This window comes from Drosophila miranda, assembly GCF_003369915.1.
Source record: "Drosophila miranda strain MSH22 chromosome Y unlocalized genomic scaffold, D.miranda_PacBio2.1 Contig_Y2_pilon, whole genome shotgun sequence".
Lineage (NCBI taxonomy): Eukaryota > Metazoa > Arthropoda > Insecta > Diptera > Drosophilidae > Drosophila > Drosophila miranda.
Genome location: NW_022881614.1, coordinates 1889253 through 1908383, shown reverse-complemented (window position 1 = coordinate 1908383; position 19131 = coordinate 1889253). Strand labels below are relative to the sequence as shown.

The following is a 19131-nucleotide window of genomic DNA, read 5'->3' as shown; positions in this document are numbered from 1 at the left end:
CGTCAGTCCAGATGCATGCGAATTCGAAAATAACTTGGGCGCCATTTGTTACACTTGGCTTGTTTCCCAGAGGGCAATGCCGGCTAGCTGTCGACCCCAGGGCTGGGTAGTTCCCCTTGCCCGCCAAATGTAGACAAAAAAGGAGACATACTACTTCTCGGGACATCAAAACTAACAACAACCTAACAACAACAAAGAAAATCATAAACAGACGGCTATCAAGTGGGTGAAGCTTGGGTGTTATCACTTCGCGCGCCCGCCCTACCTGTGACCAAACACAACGTTCATTTTGGCCACCATCTGCTGGAACGGTAACGGCTGGCCTAATCCATGGCTTACGCCACGCGTCCTCCCTCTATTTTAAATTTAATTCATCATGCTTCAATATATATCCAAGCTTTAATAATCGTAAATTGACAATTTCATCTTTCTCATTAATAAATAGCTATACTCAAAATGATCACTAACCACTAAGAAACACCAAAACGTTCGACACAAAGGCAAACAAGGAAATAACTGCTGAAATTTCGTTCAACCAACAGGGATACCCTCACCCATACGTAATGGAATATGTGTAGATGAGTGGATCCAGTTTTACGGGAGTTAATTTAACTCGGGCCCCTACGGAGACTTAACCTACCAAGAGCTCTTGTTAAGGGTCCCCGGGACATAAACAATAAACAATATTTTTCCACAAATCGCTCGACCAAATACGGTGGACTGATGGGACCCCCGCGTCACCCACTAAGGGTTAATCTTCTGGCACTGAACAGCTGATCGCAGATTTAGGTTCGTGAAAGGTGTTGGTGTTTTTACATATTTTTTTTCAATGGCCAAGATTAAACGGTTTAAGCTAATACTAATTACTAAATAAAGGACAACACACGGAACAAAATAACATTTAATGTGGAACGGTGTTTGGAGTGCGGATTATGTTTTTTTTCTTTAAGTTCAAACGACGTGGGCGATCGCTGGCCGTGGCCGGTCAGCCCTAAATTTATATAGGTCCGTGTATACGTGTGCGCGTGTGTGTGTGTGTGAATAGTGTTTCGGGGTTTTTACTTGGTGAATGAGACCAAACGTGTGGCACGCACTGGAAGGCGATGCAACGATCGTGCGGTGTGGCTAGAATCGCCCTGGCAGCTAAATCGTCCTCTTTCACCCTCCCCCTTCACACGTCCCGCGCTACTTGGCTTACACACGCGCAACTGGAACGAACTCACTCAGGTTCCGTTGGGCAGTCTTCTTCTCTGCAGTCGACTTTCTCGAACTCCAGTGTCCCTCTCCAGGAAACCTTCTGGCCCGGTTCTGGTGGCTATATTCCTTGCCGGCTGTTAGTAACATTTTCAGCATTACAACCTATTTTATCGCCCGCCTTTTCTGTACTCACTTCAAACTTTCTGTTTTAAGCACAAAATTTCAAGTTTCGACGTTACTCCGTCCACGCTCCACGATTTCCATAATCCAATCCACGTTTTCTAATATTTTCACTCCTATTTATCCCCTTTTTCCCTTACTAATACATATAACTAATCCTATTCTCTTCCTTATATCCCCAGTAACGGCTCCAGCTCCCCCCGATGTCACCATACACCATCGAGCCTCCCTGGACTTCCGCTAGATGGCGCGTCGCCCTCAGCCCTGGCCACCTATCGTTCAGGTGGGACTGGAACATGTTCTCGACAATGGTGCACAAAGACCATCGTATACCAATCATCGAAAAATTCCAATATCTTCGTGGATGTCTAGATGGTGCTGCGCTGGATACGATTCGTTCCTTGGAACTTTCTGAGGAGAATTACGACAAGGCGTTGAATTTGCTAATGTTGCGATTCGATAATAAACTGTTACATTTTCAGGCACACGTCAAGGCTATTTTCGGGCTGCAAGGGGTGGAGAAGGGCTCAGCTATCGGCTTGCGCGCGCTCAGCGACAAAATCAATTCGCACTTGCGTGCACTTCAGACCTTGGCGACCCCGCAGTAGATTTCGGATGGGTTGCTGATCTTCATCATAGGCACGAAACTGGACCACAAAACAAAGGAGAAATGGGAAGAGAACTTGCCGACGTCAGGATTGCCTCGGTGGTCAAGCATGGACTCATTTTTGGAAGAGAGATAACGGATGCTGGAGAATTTGGGATCAGCCATGGCAACAAGTCCTAGTCAAAAGGTGGGAGAAGACAAACCTGTCACCCTTATCACCTCCAGTAACGACCATCCTAACGCCATATGTAACCATTGCAATTCCTCCGAGCATTACATATGTATCTAGATGTCAGGCATTCCTGAATCTCTCTGCGTTTGAACGATACAAAGAAGCAAAGAAAAGCCGCTTGTGTTTGAACTGCCTCAACAAAGGCCATGAATTGCAGAGGTGCAGGTCAGGACTTTGCAGGCATTGCCAGGCCAAACATCACACGCTACTCCACATTCCATCGGGAACTGGTGCTTCATCTTCCCCTTCACCGGCCGAGGAATCGATCCAGCAAGAGGCCGCGACTGTGCTTCTAGCAAGCGGGTGTTCTAGCCCTCCCCCCTCGATCAAGAAATCTCAGCCTAGCCAGAACGTGTTGCTACCTACTGCCCTCGTCCATGTAACAGATCGTTATGGAGCACTTATCCCATGTCGTGCCATTTTGGATTCTGCATCACAGGCAAACTTTGTAACATCTAGACTTGCTGATCAGTTGCAGTTGGATCATCGCTCGTCTTATGTTCACATCTCTGGAATCGGAGATTCAATTCTACCTTCGAGCAAGTCTGTACATATAGTTGTACAATCCCAGGACGCAAGCTATCGAGCTTCCTTCGCTGCAATTGTCACCAACTCAATTACGGAAATGCAGCCTAACTTCGGCGTAGACGCAAAGGATTGGCCAATGCCGAATAATCTAAAACTAGCTGATCCTAATTTCCCCAAGCCCCAACGTATCGATCTGTTGATAGGTTCTGGTTTGTTCTTCGATTTAATGTGCGTCGGACAGATTCGACTATCAGCCCAATTGCCAACATTGCAGGAGACAAAACTTGATAGATAGTATCAGGAAGCATTGATAGCTCGGAGAATAAGCGTGCAGCTTTAGCCGCTTTTGAAAATTCCTCGTGCATCTCTATTGACGATTTTCGACCCACAACGCGGGAGTACCAAAACTTAGAGCAGCAATGCAGGAAGCAGCTGCCAATGTAATTGCAGCGGCAATGTAAAGGGCAGGCAAGCCACACTTGCAATTTGGATGTCACGCATTAAAGAACATATCGTAATTTTATTTCTGCGCCGAGTTTTATTTAATTCGAAATAATTAGTCGGCCGATTGGGGATAAAAAACATTATCTCTACAGCGCCTATAAGGCATATCCGCGTATATACAAAACCATAGCAAATTTCCGATCATGTCACCTGTTTTAATAAAGGGGGCTAAGAGGGCTATGTCCGTTTGTTTATCGGTATACGAGACACATACACATACATAAGAAAATCAAAGCAATCGCTGCAGCAGTATTTAAAATAGGCCAGTCAAGTAGAAAATTGATTCACTAATCGGATAAAATTATGTGAAAGTGGCTGAGCGTTCTATCCAGCTAGTAATATTAAACCGAATATCAAACGAGGTGGAACGTTGTGAGTTGCTGCGGACACCGCCACTCTACAGTTATACCCGATACTAAGTCAGTATGGCTCTCTCCGGCAGACGCCGCTAATATTGAACGACACGACAAAGAGTGCGTGCGAGAGAGACAGAAAATCAGTCTGAGCGTGACGTCGGGGGCTGCGTAGCTACTGCAAATTGATTTGTTCCTTTTGGCTACAAAAATGATCCGATCTGATCCAGATTCAGCAATCTGATAGATATGGTCATTAACTATGATTCTGCGTTTTTAGTTTTCTCGAATGTGCAATATTGTGGATGCAACAGATTTTCGTCTTTTGTGGGGGCGGAAGGGGGTGGGGCGAAATTCTGAGATATACGTTTTATAGTGAGATCTAACAGAAGTGCGGATACCAAATTTGGTTACTCTAGTAATAGTCTCTGAGATTTGTGGATGCCCCAGATTTTCGTCCTTTGCGTGGGCGGAAGGGGGTGTGGCGAAATTTGGACACGAAACGGTCAAGGTCCGATATCACAGGAGTGTGGATACCAAATTTCGTTGCTCTGGCTCTTATAGGTTCTGAGATCCTTGAACTCATATTTTGCAATTGGCAAAACCGACCATGAAACCTGTGTGTTAGAGAGAGACAGAGCGAGAAAGAATGAAATTGTTTTCTTGATTCTGGCTATAATAATTATACGATCTGGTTCAGATTTTGCACTCTAGAAGATATAGTCATCTTCTACGATTCTGAGTTTTTAGTTTTATACTTTCTTTAAAAATGTAGATGCCACAGATTTTCGTCCTTTGTGGGGGCGGAAGTGGGCGGGGCGAAGTTTTGAAATATTTTTGTAGCAGTGGCATATCACAGAAGTCTGGATCCAAAATATCGTTGCTCTAGCTCTTATAGTCTTTGAGCACTAGGCGCTGAAGGGGACGGACGGACGTACGGACGGACGGACGGACAGACGGACAGACAGACAGGGCTCAATCGACTCGGCTATTGATGCTGATCAAGAATATATATACTTTATGGGGTCGGAAACGATTCCTTCTGGACGTTACACACATCCACTTTTACCACAAATCTAATATACCCCAATACTCATTTTGAGTATCGGGTATAAAAAGACGAATTTGATGGAGCTTGAATAATTCGTCAGTATACTTACGGTATATTTGCGGTATTTCTGAGGGTTAGACGGTCATACTGCTGCTCTCTACTGCAACGAAGAAATAAGTCCTGATATGGAATGGCCTATAAAAGGGGGTAGGGACAACAGGCAAAAACAGCCAAGCCAAGGCAAATAGCAAGGCTCGTCCGAACCCCACCTCGCGGGTGATGGCAAAAGGGGTGGACTTTACCTTGCATGCGTTTCTTTTCTTGGGCGGTTGGTCTTGAGCAAAATGTAAATCATGTAGAAACGAACATGTAGTATATGTAGTATAAAGTCCGCGGTCACACTGGTAAAACAAAAACAAAAACGAAAAAGATATTTTGCGATTTTTGGTTTACGTGTAAATTACTAACTAATATACGCGAAGTTGCTATAACTAAAGTGAGTGTACCCCATCAGAATAATCCGGGACTGCTAAATCGGCAGTTATTAACACACTGCAAGTGCTATTTGAAAGTAAAACATGGGTAACCAGAGTGACGTAGATCTCGCAAATGTACACACATCGGGCGGGCACGTACTCACATTGAATCTTGCAGAAATTTACGTGCATAGCTATGCAGATGCTTGAGAATTTAATACTGAAATACTAAAGCGAGCACTTGCAACGTTAGATTAAAGTAAAGCTGACCTCATGGCCTGTGATGCAACTGCTGCTGTATTGATTTTGCCCACTTTCACCTCTTACTAAATTCGGTTTCGCTAAAAACCGCGGCAGATTGCCATACGCGTCAGAAATAGGAACGGAACGCAACGCTGCGCAGTGAACTTCGTTACCTGATGTAAATTATGCAGATAGATACTATAACATGTACTATACAGTCAAGGAAAAAAGTCAACATACAGCACCGATTTTTCAATATTTCGGGTTTTCGCAATGAAAATTAAAAAAGTTGGTATGCCATTATTTAGGACACTTAAAGTTATTATTATTTCAGAAAAAAACTTAAACAAAAATTATGTATACTAAAGTTACAACGAAAAAACATAAGATGTTCACGGAAAAAAGTGTACATACAGCCTCTATGCTTTTGTATTATAGTCTCAAAGTCATCTTAATATTAATACTTTTTATACTTTTAATATTTGGTTGGTCCACCATTGGCATCTATTACAGCCTGTAGTCGTCGGGGCATCGATGTCACCAAATTTTCGGTTGTTGTGGGCGGAACTTCGGCCCAAGCTCGAATGAGGGCGGTTTTGAGGCTTTCCCGACTGCTGATGTTATACTTCCGTACCAATCTTTCTAAAATGTCCCAAAGATGTTCGATTGGGTGAAGGTCTGGAGATTGGGGTGGTGAACGAAGCTGTCTTGGAGCATAATACAGCAACCAATCACGCACAACATGTGCGGTGTGCTTTGGATCGTTGTCCTGTTGGAAGATCCAACTGCTTCCCAGGCTCAATGTATCCACCGATGTTTCCAAAATTTTCTTCCAATATCTTCTTATACTGGAAGCGATCCATATTCCCTTCCACAAACACCAAATTACCTACTCCAGGCGACGCCATAGCGCCCCAAACCATTACACTACCACCTCCATGCTTGACGGTGGGTATTATGTTTATAGGGTCAAGAGCGGTGTTTGCCTTTCTCAAAACTCTGGAACGGCCATCACTTCCGAAAATGTTGTATTTACTTTCATCTGTAAATAAAACGCTTTTCCAAAAGTTTGGATCCTTATTTAAGTGCGCTTTGGCGAATTCCAGGCGCAAAATCCGATTCTTTTCTGAAATCAATGGTTTCTTTCGTGGAACTCGGCTCTTGAAACCATCCTGTGCAAAAAATTGGCAATTCTTTTTGGGTGCACAATGACTCCTGAACACTTTTCGATGTGTTCCGCCAATTTTGGAGCACATCGGTGGATACATTGAGCCTGGGAAGCAGTTGGATCTTCCAACAGGACAACGATCCGAAGCACACCGCACATGTTGTGCGTGATTGGTTGCTGTATTATGCCCCAAGACAGCTTCGTTCACCACCCCAATCTCCAGACCTTAACCCAATCGAACATCTTTGGGATATTTTAGAAAGATTGGTACGGAAGTATAACATCAGCAGTCGGGAAAGCCTCAAAACCGCCCTCATTCGAGCATGGGCCGAATTTCCGCCCACAACAACCGAAAATTTGGTGGCATCGATGCCCCGACGACTACAGGCTGTAATAGATGCCAATGGTGGACCAACCAAATATTAAAAGTATAAAAAGTATTAATATTAAGATGACTTTGAGACTATAATACAAAAGCATAGAGGCTGTATGTGAGTAAATGGTGAGTAAATACAAAAAGTGAGCGTAGGCTCTCTATTTTACGAGGGTCATTTGAATACTTGTTCCTTAAAGGAGTTTGACCGAACATCCCGGCCCCGTTGAAAGGACTGCTTTCAAACCACCGGAAGAATTGCCAACTTGTGTATTGGCCTGCAACATGCTCCATTTGCAGTGCGGAGGTGCACCACCCGTACAAGTCCATCCTTCCCAAGCACAGTAGACTGCACTCGGCCTAGTTTCCAGCGTAGCGGTGGCAGGTTGTCCTCATGGATGATGACCAACGTGCCCTCGGTGAGGTTCGTTGAGGGTGCTGTCCACTTCGTGCGCGATCGTAATTCGTTGACATAGTCAGCAGACCATTGCTTCCAAAACCGTTGCTTGACGGCCGTAATCGCATCGTAGCGGTCCATACTTGACAGCTTGATATTCTCGAGGGACCTTTCAGGTAGTGATCGCAATGATTCGCCAACCAAGAGATGACCAGCCGTGAGAGTGCTATAGTCATTTGGGTCTGACGAAAGCGGCGATAGCGGGCGCGAGTTGAGGATCGATTCTATCTCGACGACGACAGTGCTCAACTCTTCGAAGGTGAACCTGGTGTTGGCCAGCGTACGATTTAACAGCCCCTTTGCACTCTTGACTGCCGCTTCCCAAAGGCCTCCGAAATGAGGTGCCCTGGGGGGAATAAAATGGAAATTAATAAAGTCAGATGCGCAAAATTTATAGATTGCATCTTGGGTCTGCTTTAAAAACATAAACTTTTTTAGTTCCTGCAGTTGATTCGATGCCCCTACAAAGTTAGTGGCATTATCGCAGAAGATGTCTGTCGGCAGCTTGCGACGACCTCCCATCCGTTTCAATGCGTTTAAGAACGCCTTTGTTGACAAATCAGAGACTACTTCGATGTGAACGGCCTTGGTGAAAAGGCAAACGAACACGGCTATGTATGCTTTTGTAGGTCCCTTTCCTCGAATGCGTAGATATGTGTTGATGGGTCCACAAAAGTCAACTCCACAGCGTTCAAAGGGTCGAGCCGGAGCGAGTCGCGTAGGCGGTAATGAGCCCATGAGTTGTTGTAGCAGCTTCGGTCTGTAGCGAACGCAGTGTACACAGGAGCGAACAATTCTACGTGCCAAGTCTCTGGCGTTAACGATCCAATACTCCAAACGAATGAGAGCGACTAGGGCTTTAGGTCCAGCGTGATAGTTCCGAAGATGCAAATGGCGAATATAGTTCCATACAAATTTGGACTGACTAGGCAGCAGCAACGGATGTTTTTGACCGTCTTGGAGGTCTGAGTATTCCAAACGTCCACCAACCTTTATAAGTTGGAATCCGTTCACGACTTCTAAAAAGGGAGTAAGAAACTTAAGCTGCTTTTTAATGGTTTTTGCTTCTGAAGTAAACGGATGTCCTCTACAAAATGAGTTTGTTGAATGTTCCAAACCACAGCATGTTCCGCAGCAACTCACAACGTTCACCCTCGTTTTTGTTTAAGTTTTTTTTCTGAATTAATAATAACTTTAAGTGTCCTAAATAATGGCATACCAACTTTTTTAATTTTCATTGCGAAAACCCGAAATATTGAAAAATCGGTGCTGTATGTTGACTTTTTTCCTTGACTGTATATGTATACAGCGGGCATATAGCAAAGTCAATGTGTGTGCTTTGCAAATTAGATTCAAAGCTCCACTAGCTAGCCCAGCCACTAGTGGGTACCGTTTCGCCCTCGACTCCTCACATCATTTAGTTTGAAGAAATTTTGGGAGAAAGTTAAGCTGGCAGGCAGCTGCTGCCCTTCGATAACCGGTTCATAACAGCCCAACCACTTGTTTGACAAGTGAAAGACTGTGGACCACTGTCCAGTTAGTGCATAAACCCAGTGCCAGCCTCCCCCTTAATCTGGAGAGAGGCTTATTCTTGGGGACTAACGTAAGCCCCGTTGTCTGTCGCTCTTAAATCTCCCAATCTTCCAAAGACGGCGAGGCACCCGAAGAGCTTGTGCTCGCGCTCGCGCTTAAGTCGTCGCACGAAGGCAGGCGCTGACGAGGCGGTCGCTGACGCTGACGCTGCCTGCCCTGTTGCTTAGCTTTTGTTTCCCTTTCATGGCTGGTGCTTGCGCATATTTGATTTGAGTTTACTTCCAAACTCAACATCGTGCAGGTTGACAGACCCACAGGTTTCCAAGTGATTCGATTCCAGAAATAAAACACCGGACACCAACACACGCACCACACACACACACCGTCAGAAATACCTATTGCACTTGCACACTCACACACAAACACTCTAACGGGTGGCTCCGTCTCTAATCAATTCTAAGTAAATACTGGTAAAATCAAAGTTTGAAAGTACAGACAAAAGTCAAACGGTACGGCACGACACGGGGTGGGGTGGGGTCCATATTTGCCATTGAACTCCGATCCATGCTAATGACATGCCTCTATATCCTATGTTTCTCTCTTTCTACCCTTGACAGCATCTGGGATGTCGGCGAAAGCAATCACTGAAGCCACGGGCAAGGATATCCTGAACCGTCACCTCAATGCCCATGGCGCAGGCGCGGCCACTTGTCCCTTTGCCACAGTCAATGCCGACACAGACTGGTCCAAGCTGAGTGTCGATCAGCCCTGGTTGCTGACCACGGTGAGTTCCATTTAAAAATAGCCTAAAGGATCCCTAATCAGCAGTAGCAGCAGGAGAAGCAGCAGCAGCAACCGTTAATTAGGCCAGCGTCGGCCACAAACATTCGACGTTGTCATTGAAGTTGACCCCGCAAAAGCGGGGGACAGGCGAACGTGGGGACGGCGGGATCTCTGCACGCCATCCCCGGATGACTAAGCCGGCGCTGACCTGATAAGCAGCATGTTGCGAGCGCCAGGCGACCGAGTGATTCTGATAGAAGGGCGGATTGGCTGCGCGGTTTTTTCGTGTGGCGTTTGTTTATCGGCGTGCATGATTATTGAACACTATTGGCTATAGCTATAGCTAGAGGTCGTGTGGCGTGGTCGTCACCGGGAGCACGATAAGTGCTACTGCTGCTCACAATAGAATTACTCAATCTTGTAGATTCGTAGCGGAAATTCACTCGCGTTTTATCGGTCATTGAAAGCGAGAAATCTTAAATCTTCCAAATGTCGCGTGATGTTTTTATTGTTTGCGGAAGGGCGAAAACACAAAAAGCGCTGACGATGCTCCCCGGCTTCTTCCGAAAGTAAACACTTATTCTTTTTGAAAGTTCTGTCTTGCACTACGATTTGGTGTTGCCTGACGACTCGGATGACATTTGCTCAATTTACACTCGTACGGTTTTCTAATAGGCATCTCCGACAACATCTGTGTTTTCGCGTATAGTGTACCCGGGGATTGTCATTGTCAATGACGAGGCGCTGGCTGTGTGGCCGGCCTGACCCTTGGGGACGCTCGCTCGCTATCGCCTGATCTGGCTCCACACACATTCACACACACACACACTTGCTAAACCTTCTGCAGGGGTAGCGCTGGGTCAATCATTGACCTAACGTTCGCGAGCCCTTCGCAGCTGCGCATTGCAAGGTGGCGAATAGGAGACGTGTACACCGGAAGCGACCACGAAGCCATAGTATGCACCATTGGCGAACGCCCCAGACCCAGCAGATCAAGCGCGAGGAGCAAAGCCTACATCGTGGACACGCTCAACACCAGCGCTCTGGCTAGAAGCCTTGAGACGTGGGAGGCCCTCGGGGACACAAGTGCCAACGAATCGGCCAACCAGCTCGCCTTGCGAATGGAGGAGGCCTGTGACAGGAGCATGAGAAGCGGAAGCCATTCCTACGGCACCACGAGCCAATCGTGTGGTGGAACGCCGACATCGACAGGCTCCGGACAACGTGTCTAAGGGCCAGACGAGCTATGCAGAGAGCGCGACGCACGACTCGGTTCGTCACATCGCATGAGGAGTATAGGACCGCCAGGAAGGCACTGAAGCATGCAATTCGGAGCAGCAAGCGGGAATGCTTTCTCCAGCTCTGCGACACAGCGGAACAAGACCCCTGGGGTAGGGCTTACAACATCGTTATGAAGCGGCTAAGTGCCGGGAGCAAGGCGCCAACGGACCCCAGCACCCTCGAGGACATAGTGCACACCCTGTTCCCCAGCGAGAAGATGGCGTCCAGGCCCCTTAGAAAGCGACGCACCGATCACGGGCATCGAAATGATCACGGAAGCGGAGATCCTAAAAGCCGGTAGGAGCCTGCCCAGCAAAAAAAGCCCCAGGCCCGGATGCAATCCCAAATAGGGCTTTAAAACTGGCATTGGCACTACAGCCATCCGCCTTCGCCGAGGTCTTCTATAAGTGTCTGCTAGAAGGTACCTTCCCCGATAGGTGGAAGATTCTAAAGCTACTGCTGCTCAACAAGCCAGGGAAACCACCAGGCGAGCCTTCCTCGTACAGACCAATTTGTCTCCTGGACAACGCGGGGAAGGTATGCGAAAAGCTCATTGCACGTAGGCTCAGCCGTGCCATTGAAGATGCCGGCGGCTTGTCGCCCAACCAGTATGGCTTCCGGAAAGGCAGATCAACCCTGGATGCCACTGGCATAGTCACCAACATAGCGGAGAATGCAATAAGTGGGACCCGCTGGAGAGCGGGCCAAAAGCAGTACTGCCTGCTGGTTACCCTGGATATAAAAAACGCTTTCAACTCTGCGGACTGGGGTAAAACGATGGAAGCCCTACGGGGGATACGGATCCCGGAATACCTCCTGAGAATAGTGGACAGCTACCTCAGTGAGAGGGTGCTGCTGTACGAGACGAGCGAAGGTATAAGATCATATAGAGTAACTGCTGGAGTCCCGCAGGGGTCGGTGCTGGGGCCGCTCCTGTGGAATACGATGTATGATGGAGTTCTGCGACTGAACCTTCCCGAGGGCACGACGGTCGTCGGGTTTGCCGATGACGTCGCCATCGTAGTGGTAGCCAAGGACCTTGCAGCAGTTGAAGCAGCTGCAAACGGGGCAATCCGTGCCGTGGAGACGTGGCTCGCCTTAGCGGGATTACAGCTGGCGGCCCACAAGACCGAGGCTGTTCTGATTAGCAGCAGGAAGAAGGTGGAGACGGCCCGAGTGTCGGTCGGCGGACACGACATTACTTCGCAAAGGGCTCTTAAATACCTTGGAGTAATGCTGGACACTAGGCTTTCATTTAGAGAGCACTTGGAGGTGGCTGATGAAGTGGGATTCCTCGACTAAAGGACGCTGGACCCACCAGCTGATTCCGGATATCAAGCTGTGGTTGGAGAGGAAGCACGGACAGGTGGACTTCCACCTCACTCAGATGCTGAGCGGCCACGGATGCTTCAGATCGTACCTGAAGCGGTTTGGACACGAATCGGAGGACTGGTGCCCATAATGTGGTCGAGGTATCGTGGAGGACGCTCACCACGTCTTCTTTGAATGCCACCGTTTCGAGTACGAGAGGCGCCAGCTAGAGGATGAGCTAGCCACCAGCATTAGCGTCGGAGGGATCGTGCCGCTCATGGTAGCGAATCCCAAGGCGTGGGATGCCACCACTAGGTTCGCCGCCACTATAATGCGGGAGCTACGGAGAGCGGAGAGGGAAAGGAAAGTTTCGGAGGAGTAAGGAGGAACGGCTGTGCGAAGCAATGCTTTGCGGCCGTACCGCATACTCGCACTCGTATCTTATCAACAGTTTAATTAACATTTCGATTTTGGGGATGCTCTCCTTTCTTGCAGCCGCTGGTGGTCAAGCCCGATCAGTTGATCAAGCGTCGCGGCAAACTGGGACTGATTGGCGTGAAGAAGAGCTTTGAGCAGGTGAAACAATGGCTTGGCGAGCGCATCAACAAGGATCAGAAGATCGGCAATGCCGTGGGCAAGCTGCGGAACTTCATCATCGAACCCTTTCTGCCACACACCGACGTGAGTGCCACACCACACTCTTTTTCAATCTCAATTGAGTCGAATCCGACCCCTTAACTGTTTTCTGCTCTGTCCCAGGCGGAGGAAATGTACGTGTGCATCTATTCCCATCGATCGGCGGACACGATTCTGTTCTATCATCAGGGTGGCGTGGACATTGGCGATGTGGATGCGAAGGCCGTGAAGCTGGATGTCCCAGTGAACAGTGACCTCTCGCTGGCCGATGTCAAGAGCAAGCTGCTCAAGGAGGTCAAGGATGCCAGCCAGAGGGAGCGCATTGCCAAATTCATTAGCGCCTTGTATGCGACGTTCGTGGACTTGTACTTCACATATCTGGAGATCAATCCCCTGGTGGTGACGGCCGACAATCTGTACATACTGGACCTGGCCGCCAAGCTGGACTCGACGGCTGACTTTATCTGCCGTCCCAAGTGGGGAGAGATCGATTATCCGCCACCATTTGGCCGCGATGCCTATCCCGAGGAGGCCTACATCGCCGATTTGGATGCCAAGAGCGGGGCCTCGCTCAAGCTCACGATTCTAAATCGGAATGGTCGCATCTGGACGATGGTGGCGGGGGGCGGTGCCAGCGGGGTCTATTCGGACACCATTTGCGATCTGGGCGGCGCCTCAGAGCTGGCAAACTATGGCGAGTACAGTGGTGCCCCCTCCGAGCAGCAGACGTACGAGTACGCCAAAACCATACTCAACCTGATGACCTCCTCGCCCAAGCACCCCGATGGCAAGGTGCTGATAACCGGCGGTGGCATTGCCAACTTCACAAACGTTGCCGCGACCTTCCAAGGTGATATATACCTATATACATATATATATATCTTATCAGCCATCGATCAATATTGTACTCATTCCTTATCCCAGGCATTATCACGGCCCTGCGTGAGTTCCAGCCAAAGCTGGTCGAGCACAATGTCTCGATCTTTGTGCGCCGCGCTGGGCCCAACTATCAGGAGGGTCTGCGCCGCATGCGTGACTTTGGCGGCACCTTGGGCATACCGCTGCACGTGTTTGGGCCCGAAACACACATGACTTCCATTTGCGGAATGGCCCTGGGCAAGCGGCCCATCCCGAAGGTGGCCAGTGTGGAGTTCTCCACCGCCAATTTCCTGCTTCCTGGCGGCCAGCAGGCGCAGGCTGATCTCAAGGCGGCCAGCGATGCCAGCAGCGAGGCCCTGGGCTCCGGTAAGTAAAATGGAATTGAATTAGAATGGCATCTGAACGTGAAATCTGTTGTATGGTGTGTGTGTACCCCAAAGGAGATCACTAATCCATTCTAGCAGTAATCGTATTTTTAATATTTTGTATCCTTGCTGTGGCATCGATTGCATTGATTGTCCTGCACTTATCTGATCTCTCTCTCTCTCTCTTTTTATTCTCTCTGTATTTTGTATGTATTTGCATTGATCGCTCTCGCCCTCGACAACCGACAACAACAAATATTTTGAAATGCTCGTTTGGCCAATCAACCCGAAACTGCACCGCGAATCCTCATACACCCCGTGTTTGTATATCGTATATATCGTATCTGTATCGTATTTGTATATGTTTCCGTTATTTGTGTATCTTGTATACTGGTTTGATCTCGCTCTCTACTTCTCCTCCATATCATCATTATAATCGAACTCTCGACTCGACTTCATTCTGGGATCAAAAATCAAAAAGCCCTGAACTCGACCGCAGCTAAATCGATTAAACTACCACCTATCTCAGCAGATGAGGCGGACAATGGCAGCAGTGCCAGCAGTGACAGCGGGCATCGCAATGGCTCGAGCCAAACTCGAAAGTTCTTCTCCAACACCACCAAGGCGATTGTGTGGGGCATGCAGCAGCGTGCGGTGCAGTCGATGCTTGACTTTGATTTTATCTGCAGGCAAGCATTCAGAATATTCAGAATATATAACCCTAAGTGAAGCTCCCTCTTTAACGTATATGTTCTCCCTGCAGACGCGAAGAACCCTCTGTGGTGGCAATGGTATATCCATTCACCGGCGATCACAAGCAGAAATACTATTGGGGCCACAAGGAGATCCTCATTCCCGTCTACAAGAAGATGTCCGACGCCATCCACAAGAACAAGGAGGTCGATGTCTTGGTGAGCTTTGCCTCCCTGCGCAGTGCCTACGAGTCGACGCTGGAGGTGCTGGAGTTCCCCCAGATACGCACCGTTGCCATCATTGCCGAGGGCATACCCGAGAACATGACCCGCAAACTGATCCTTGGGGCCGACAAGAAGGGTGTGGCCATAATCGGACCCGCCACAGTGGGCGGCGTTAAGCCAGGCTGCTTCAAGATCGGCAACACTGGCGGCATGCTGGACAACATTCTCCACTCGAAACTTTATCGTCCGGGCAGCGTGGCCTATGTCTCTCGCTCCGGCGGCATGTCCAACGAGCTGAACAACATCATATCGAAGGCCACCGACGGTGTGATCGAGGGCATTGCCATTGGCGGCGATCGGTACCCAGGATCCACGTTCATGGACCACATAATGCGCTACCAGGCCGATCCGGAGACCAAGCTGATTGTGCTTTTGGGCGAGGTGGGCGGCACCGAGGAGTACGATGTGTGCGCCGCTCTCCAGGACGGACGCATCACCAAGCCACTGGTGGCCTGGTGCATCGGCACCTGTGCCAGCATGTTCACCTCTAAGGTACAGTTCGGACACGCCGGATCCTGCGCCAACTCGGACCGCGAAACGGCCACGGCCAAGAACAAGGCTCTACGGGAGGCACGTGCCTATGTCCCAGACTCCTTCGACACGCTCGGCGAGCTCATCCATCACGTGTACAGTGAGCTGGTGAAGACGGTCCGAGTGGTGCCCAAGGAGGAGGTGCCGCCACCGACCGTGCCCATGGACTACTCGTGGGCAAGGGAGCTGGGTCTCATCCGCAAGCCAGCGTCGTTCATGACCTCGATTTGCGATGAGCGTGGCCAGGAGCTGATCTACGCGGGTATGCCCATCTCGGAGGTGCTCAGCAAGGATGTGGGCATTGGCGGTGTCATCTCGCTGCTCTGGTTCCAGCGCTGTCTGCCCTCGTACGTGTGCAAGTTCTTCGAAATGTGTCTCATGGTGACGGCCGATCACGGACCTGCTGTCTCTGGCGCCCACAACACCATTGTGTGTGCCCGTGCCGGAAAGGATCTGGTGTCTTCCGTTGTCAGTGGCCTGCTGACAATTGTAAGTGGAATAAAACGCGTTTCCTTTGCTGAAAGACCTCTAAAAAATTCGAATTTTCAGGGTGATCGGTTTGGTGGTGCTCTGGATGGCTCGGCAAGACAGTTCTCGGAGGCCTACAACACCAATTTGCATCCCATGGAGTTTGTGAACAAGATGCGCAAGGAGGGGAAACTGATACTGGGCATTGGGCATCGCGTCAAGTCGATTAACAATCCTGATGTGCGTGTGAAAATCATCAAGGAATTTGTCCTCGAGAACTTCCCAGCCTGTCCGCTGCTCAGATACGCCCTGGAGGTCGAGAAGATCACTACCAACAAGAAGCCGAATTTGATTTTGAATGTGGATGGTGTGATAGCCACTGCTTTCGTTGATATGCTCCGCAACAGTGGATCTTTTACAAGGTAGGACGCGAGACAGAATATTCTATATGAGAATGCACCTATAATTTATGAATCCTTAAATTTTATTTTCCAGCGAGGAGGCGCAGGAGTACATCAATGTGGGTGCCATCAACTCCCTGTTTGTGCTGGGCCGTAGCATAGGTTTCATCGGCCATTATATGGACCAGAAGCGTCTCAAGCAGGGTCTCTATCGCCATCCATGGGACGACATCTCCTATGTCATTCCCGAGCAATACAACTAAGAACATACCATACCCGTGGCGGAGGAGCTAGCCCTGATGTTATATATTTATATACACCTGTATATATATATATATAAATATCATATATATATATTATTCGGAAGTTGTTGTAGTTAAGATTTACGATGTTAAGCAAAAACGGAGGAGTTGGTCACAACACAAAAACACACACACAAATACACACTCCATTAGCTGGTTATATTCGCGTAGGATGTGACGGAACAATCTCTTATAATTTCGACCGTCTCTCTCTCTTTCTCCCTCCCAGTCCCTTTTCTCTCACCTATGCCGGCATTTAAAGTTAAGCTATCAAACATTTAGCCCATGTTGTTTCTTGTAATCTGTTATAGATGGGTGTGTCTCGAAGAACCACCAGGGGGCAGGGCAGGGTCGTTTTCAATTAGTGGAACAACATCACAGCCTAATATTATTTCATATTTCTTTTATACCTTACCTTAGTTTGGAGCCACAACAAGAGAATAAATTGTTGCAAAAAGCTTAATTCCTTCAATTTTGTTGCTTCTTTTTAACATGCAATATTTTGTTAAACCAAGCTCCTCCCAGGCAAAGAAACGATGTGGAAAATGCACTAGTTCCTTCTGCACTCAAGCACACATTTATTTATAAATAATATCGTAATGTATATGTATTTACAATGCACACACCAGTACAGGACGATCGTTCGCAGAACAAATTAATTATAGTAGTCTGTGGGCCTTTTGTGGAGACGTGAAGTACTGTATTGTTTGTTCACTCGGAAAAATTCACCAAAAATTAAATCGCACAAAATGTTTCACGTAGCTGAAAATTGCGGGGATTGTCTTTTGTCTCGAATTTAATTTGCTGAATATTTTTTGTTAATTTGGAAACGCCCACAAGGATAATCAGGTCCTTGACATTTCTGCAAGCAAAGCAGACAGGATTAGCTAATATCTAACGGATTCAGATGCAAGTACTACTCACTCCGCTATGCCGCCTTCCATGTTCAGATCGTTGCCCGAGTCTAGTAGAGCACCGGTCTCCGAGAACTTTGCTTGGGACATACGCCATGAACTGGTAGGCACCGCCAAGTATCGCCAATGAAAGGATGTACATGATCTGTGGAGAATGGAAATTACATTAATTTAAGAGGTATCCGCAGTTTGTCACTGATCTGACTTACGTTTGTGACTTTGCTGAATTCGAAGACTAGAAAGCTCAATAGGAGAGCAGGTGCAGCACAGCCAATGGCCATGTTCCTATAAAATGCTAATGTGGTCTTGTTTTCTTCGACGATTTGCTTGGCACCTTTCGTGCCCTGTTTGCCCTTCTGCGTTGGCTGTAAGAGAACGAAATGTTTATTGTCGATTCCCTAGCATTCTGAGCCAGTATAATTTACTTACAGCCATTACTGCTATTTTAATTATGTGTTAAGAATTTGGAAACTAATCTCAGTCCACTGTTTTACGTGGCCTTACCGATAAAATTTAATATTATACAATTATAATTTTGTGCTTCAGATAATATATCCTTCAGATGCAAACAAAACAAAAACAAATCCGCAAATGGGGATGTGGCACAAGTATGTGGAGCAGGATTTGTTGATAAAATATACCGTCCAACACTCAGAAATATAGCAAAATATACCGTCTACTTTAAAAAAATACCGATGAAAAAAAACGTAGACCACCTAAGCCCTCTTTATTTAAACAAGATAACAGCTCGAGTTTAATACTAATACTAATTAGTCTTGTAGGTCAATCCTATCCTTCCTCTTCAGTTACAAAGCACCCAGCGATAGCTTTTAGCTGACCTATGCTAAAATTCGTATAGTTTGTTTCACTTGGCTTGTTTCCCAGAGGGCAATGCCGGCTAGCTGTCGACCCCAGGGCTGGGTAGTTCCCCTTGCCCGCCAAATGTAGACAAAAAAGGAGACATACTACTTCTCGGGACATCAAAACTAACAACAACCTAACAACAACAAAGAAAATCATAAACAGTCGGCTATCAAGTGGGTGAAGCTTGGGTGTTATCACTTCGCGCGCCCGCCCTACCTGTGACCAAACACAACGTTCATTTTGGCCACCCTCTGCTGGAACGGTAACGGCTGGCCTAATCCATGGCTTACGCCACGCGCCCTCCCTCTATTTTAAATTTACTGCATCATGCTTCAGTATATATCCAAGCTTTAATAATTTGTAAGATATGAATATTAGTTTATAAGATTTGAATATTAGTTTAAGATTTACTCATCGATAGTATTATAAGAAATACCAATGTACTCGATATATCGATACTTGTCCTCGACAAGTATCGATATGCCAACACACATTCATTCGAATACGACGATCAAGA

At 47.6% G+C, this 19131-nt stretch overlaps 1 protein-coding gene and 1 pseudogene across 4 annotated transcripts; one reads left to right on the top strand and one right to left on the bottom strand.

Moving 5' to 3' along the window:
- The first annotated feature begins 5059 nt into the window (after positions 1-5059).
- LOC117192680 (ATP-citrate synthase-like) lies at positions 5060-17597 on the top strand. 4 transcript variants are annotated; one of them, XM_033397408.1, is made up of 9 exons: positions 5060-5148; positions 9520-9686; positions 12773-12958; positions 13037-13763; positions 13838-14158; positions 14639-14846; positions 14921-16154; positions 16215-16555; positions 16629-17597. In XM_033397408.1, the coding sequence occupies exons 2-9, from the start codon at positions 9528-9530 to the stop codon at positions 16795-16797; spliced, it is 3345 nt and encodes a 1114-aa protein (XP_033253299.1). In that variant the 5' UTR covers positions 5060-5148; positions 9520-9527; the 3' UTR covers positions 16798-17597. The 4 variants fall into 4 exon arrangements, with proteins under 4 accessions (XP_033253299.1, XP_033253298.1, XP_033253300.1 ...); XM_033397407.1 differs by lacking the exon at positions 5060-5148 and adding an exon at positions 9305-9411; XM_033397409.1 differs by lacking the exon at positions 5060-5148 and adding an exon at positions 9306-9411 and having other exon boundaries at positions 14687-14846.
- Positions 17391-18371, bottom strand: LOC117192681 (annotated as a pseudogene).
- Between the last annotated feature and the right edge of the window lie 760 nt (positions 18372-19131).

Bases quoted from the DNA above. Each gene is read 5' to 3' on its own strand.
- LOC117192680 (XM_033397408.1), top strand. From the start codon at position 9,528: ATGTCGGCGAAAGCAATCACTGAAGCCACGGGCAAGGATATCCTGAAC. The intron at 9,687-12,772 runs GTGAGTTCCATT...CCTTTCTTGCAG, and splicing joins AGCCCTGGTTGCTGACCACG to CCGCTGGTGGTCAAGCCCGA. The intron at 13,764-13,837 runs GTGATATATACC...TCCTTATCCCAG, and splicing joins CGTTGCCGCGACCTTCCAAG to GCATTATCACGGCCCTGCGT.